The sequence below is a fragment of the Anarrhichthys ocellatus genome, unplaced genomic scaffold (genome assembly GCF_004355925.1).
Source record: "Anarrhichthys ocellatus isolate YVR2014 unplaced genomic scaffold, GSC_Weel_1.0 scaffold108, whole genome shotgun sequence".
NCBI lineage: Eukaryota > Metazoa > Chordata > Actinopteri > Perciformes > Anarhichadidae > Anarrhichthys > Anarrhichthys ocellatus.
Window position 1 is genome coordinate 915,862 of NW_022280138.1, and position 4,441 is coordinate 920,302.

General features: G+C 41.6%; 1 protein-coding gene across 1 annotated transcript; it reads right to left on the reverse strand.

Moving 5' to 3' along the window:
- Positions 1-620: 620 nt before the first annotated feature.
- On the reverse strand, positions 621-2,291 carry LOC116399325 (EF-hand domain-containing protein D2-like). The gene has a single exon (XM_031876409.1). It carries the CDS (start codon positions 2,041-2,043, stop codon positions 1,747-1,749), a length of 297 nt encoding a protein of 98 aa, XP_031732269.1. The 5' UTR covers positions 2,044-2,291; the 3' UTR covers positions 621-1,746.
- Between the last annotated feature and the right edge of the window lie 2,150 nt (positions 2,292-4,441).

A 4,441-nucleotide genomic window follows, 5' to 3' on the forward strand; every position in this document is an offset into this window, starting at 1 on the left:
ACAATCATCACTGCTATTTCATTGTGCAAAGTGTGTTGTATTTTCCAACACGAGTACAGACAGTGGGTGGTTATGCTTTTACATTCTTATTCACAAAAGCATGAGGAAACTTTGTGATGATAATTGGAAATACAAACTATACCCTAGTTCCCAGATACGTAAATGCAACATTTGAGTCAGATAGACCTCCTTTGTCCATAGCAGCAGAAACAGGCTCACCATACTCTTAACTTTTTTGTATATGCATCACATATTCATAATAGTTAGTTCATCATCAGGAAAAAAAGCAAAGAAAGAATCACTCTATACTAAAGATACACAATATATAATACTCCCTGCACTTAAACATTGTCTTTTTATTGTGTTCCTGCAGTTTCTTATTCTATGCTAGTTGTCAATATAGGGTTATATTTCACATAGTTGAATATTCTCAGTTTTAGCTGTGGGTATAACTATATGGGTATTACCATTTAATATCCTGACATATTAAGTTAATGGACTTGTACTTGTACTTAATCACTCGACCACTCAAAGCTCTTTTACACTAAATGTCATTCACCCATTCATACACTGATGGCAGGGGCTACCATGCAAGGTGCCACCTGCCCATCAGGACTATATGACATTCACACACCACAGGCACAGCATACGGGAGCAATTTAGGGTTAAGTGTCTGGCCCAAGGACACATCGACTGGAGTAACCGGGGATCTGCTGATTGAAGGATGCCCCGCTCTACCACTGAGCCAGTTGCTTCATTCATGGTTCTGATGATGTTGCTTATTATTAAACAACTCCACATTCGTGCCATGAATGTAACTGGATTAGAAAACACAGAATTAACAGAGCTAGCTCATAACAAAATTAACGATAGCTCAATGAAGACAGGCGTCATAAAGAGCACCAGATTAAATTAACTCAGGCCCCTGGTTTAACTGAGGTTTAAGGTCATAGAGTTCTGTATAAGGTCAGATTTATACAGCTTTAATAATTGTATTAATTTATTTATTCTTCCAAGTGTGAATATGAGTGAATACATTTTAAATGTGTTCATCACACTTCTTTTAGAATCAAGAAAGAGGGTTACTGATCATCTGATAAACTTGGGTTCAATTTGCTGCATATTTTATCCATCAACCTATATGAATTAACCACACATCAAGTAGATGACTGAGCACACTATGATATATTCTATATTCAATGAGCACCTGTTGTCTGATTTCCTTATCACTGACTTGCATATTGTCCCCACCCAGCAATCACTCACGCTACAGAAACCCAGCACATGGAGAAGTTTGCCTTTGGGCCTTTTCAGACACAAATCTCCTTAAGTTTTAAACCTACTTGGTTAGGTTTAGGAAAAGATCAATAAACTCCTTCTGGAAGAAGGCAAACTTCTCCCAAGTGCACAAGTCCATTGTACAGGACAGATTACTTTCTTGAGTAATTTATCTTTTTTGTTCACTTATCCATCTTTTATCCCAGAAGGCTGGTTTCAGCCTATATTTTGTATACCCAATAACAATACTAACTCTCCCTCACTAATCCTTAAATTTAGATTCAAGTTTTGTGTTATTGGGAAATCATCGTGTGACCTGCCAACTCAACTTCCTCATATGAGCAATCTTAAAGTTACTTCCCTGTTACATGAAATAAAAAAGCAACCACTGGCCTGAAGGCATGTTTAACAGTTGGTCTTCAACCTGTTGGGGTAACGTTATCAGTATTCATGCAGATTGTCACAAACTCACGTTTTGAACATCCTTTCCATGTCCTTTATCTGGTTCCGGGAGAACTCTTTGAACTCGGTGTACGGGTTGAAGACCTTCATGCTGGGCTGGCATTGCTCACCCAGCCCTTCGTTCAGCTCTCCTCGCCGCATCAGTTTAGCACCCAGCTCCGAGTCTGCGTTGGCGTTGGTCGTACTCGGTTTCTCTTCCGACCCATTCTGATGTCCGAGGACGTCTACAGCAACAGGATCCTCGGCTCCTTCTTCAATCTGGAGCCGACGGCTGAGCTTGGATGAGAGCTCGTCTGTCGCCATTTTCAAACTGGGTGCCTAACAGTCAAGAGCTAAAGTTACCTAGCGAACTGTAGTAATGTCAGAAGAGAGGGCGTCAACACACAGACTTCTAAACAGCCTTTTTTTTTTTTTTTAAAGAGGCAGACAAGACAGCCCTTTGAATGCTTCAGACCCACATCCGGGAACTCTGGCTTGCAACACGTCCCCGCCCCTCCCATGGGGGAAACATGACACTTCAACAACAGAGGGTACATCCCAAGTCTCTTAATTGTCATTTCCTCGCTCCTCGATCCTCGCTTGAACCGGAAGTTGTTCTGCCCCGCCATATTGACAGCCGTCCCAAAGCTCTTATTTAGCTCGGAGGAGCGTGGAGAGATCTCCGAGGAGGAGGACGCAGGAGAACAGGCTTCCAGGAAGTGTTTTAACGGCCGACACGCCCCCTCATTGTTCATCATTCATGTGATTGTACGCTGCAGCTGATTAGACTGACTGACTGGAGTTTCATACCAGAGTGAATGGAAACAATTAAAGTCAGAGAGAGCTGGAGAGACAAAACACTTTTTACATAATTTATCATCATTTCATTCAGTTACGTGAGGCGGATCATTTCTGAGTGTTTGATGAGTTATATAATTTAAGAAAAACAATCATCACATTCTGGGTTATTTAATAATGACATCACAGTCACAATTTCAAAACGTACAGATGCAAATAATTCATGACCATTTATTGAACCGGGAAGTCTGAATCTTTCAATTTCTTTCCAACTTTACCTGACCAAATAAGACGATCACATTCCGCCAGTAGAAATCTATCCTGAGCTTATAAACAACACAGGACACAGTTTGTTAACAGACTACAGAGAGACAACACCTGCCAGAGTAGAGGTGTTGTCTCTCTGTATACTGTTAACAAACTGTGTTCTGTTTATAAGCGCAAGATCGATTTCTACCGCTGGAATGTGTTTGTCTTATTTATGAATTATTTGCGTTTGTATGTTTTGAAATTCAAATTGTGACGTCAATATTAATTAACCCAGAATATGATTATTGTTTCTCTTAATGATATAACTCATCAAACCTGACACTCAGGAATGATCAGCCTCACGAGACTGAATGAAATGATAAATTATGTATAAAGTGTTTCGTCTCTCAGCTCTCTCTCTCTATATCTATATCTCTATATCTAAATCTATATCTATATATAGATATAGATATATATAGTGTTTTGTCTCTCCAGCTTTCTCTGACTTTAATTGTATCCATCATGAGAAGACAAATCTTTCTAATAAATGAAGAAAGTTGTTTGTGGTCCTTTTTGTCACGGTTGGGTTTTGCTGTGTGTGTGTGTGTCTCTCCTGATCATGCTCCTTCTCTCCACCTGTGCCAAATCACCTGCCCCTGGCTTTTCCCTCTGCAAACCCCACTCATCTCCACTCACCTGCCGGCAATCCGCTCATCACCCCTCACATACTTATACTCCCCTGCTTGCCCCTGTTCCAGTTGCCGGATTCTCAATTGTTCTTTTTTCCTCCCCGTGGACTCGTCTCATCTCCAGTGGTTACCCCTCGTGTTGACTCTCTGACTCCCATGGTTTGTGTCTTTGCCTTTTGTGACTTTGCTCTTTATTTTCAGTTTGGATTTTTCTCCCGGTTGGAGTTGTTTTTGGTTGCTGTTTTTGACTGCTTTGAAGTGCCCAGTAAAGAACCTTGCATTTCACCTCACCTTGTGCCCTGTGTCTAAGTCTGCGCCTGAGTCTCTGCTCCACTCTTAAACCCACACGGTAAACCGTGAACCGTCACACTTTTGTTGTTCAGTCTACAATGAACATTTATTTAAACCAGACGGTGAATCAGAAAACTAATCAAATATAAACTAGAGTTTAATCTGTGATCTGTCTTCACTGTTTACATGTTGAAAAAAATCATATCAGTCCGATCGGCTGCAGCATCTAATCACAGGAAGGCTGTTCTCGTGCGTCCTCGCTCATGGCTCCTCGGAGATCCCTCCTCTCTCCTCGCTCCTCCGAGCTAAATAAGAGCTTTGGGACGGCCATCAATATGGCGGAGCAGAACAACTTCCAGTTCAAGCGAGGATCGAGGAGCGAAGAAATGACAATTAAGAGACTTTGGATGTACCCTAAGTCGCAAGGAAAGGACGCAAGTGAGGAAAACGGGGATGCAAGGAAGAGACTTGCGATGTACCCTACGTTGGCCGTGTCCTTTGAGGACCGCGAAGGCTCGACCGAGCGGCCTCCGAAATGAGACGGCCTACGCTACAGAGGACTTCCTGTTTGCATCACCAGCTGTCCCCCCCACCCTTTTGCTGCTCCCGCCGCCGTGTATATATGTGTATATATGTGTGTATATACAGATATTTCAGTTTTTGTTTTTTAATAAATTTGCAAAAATTTCTACATT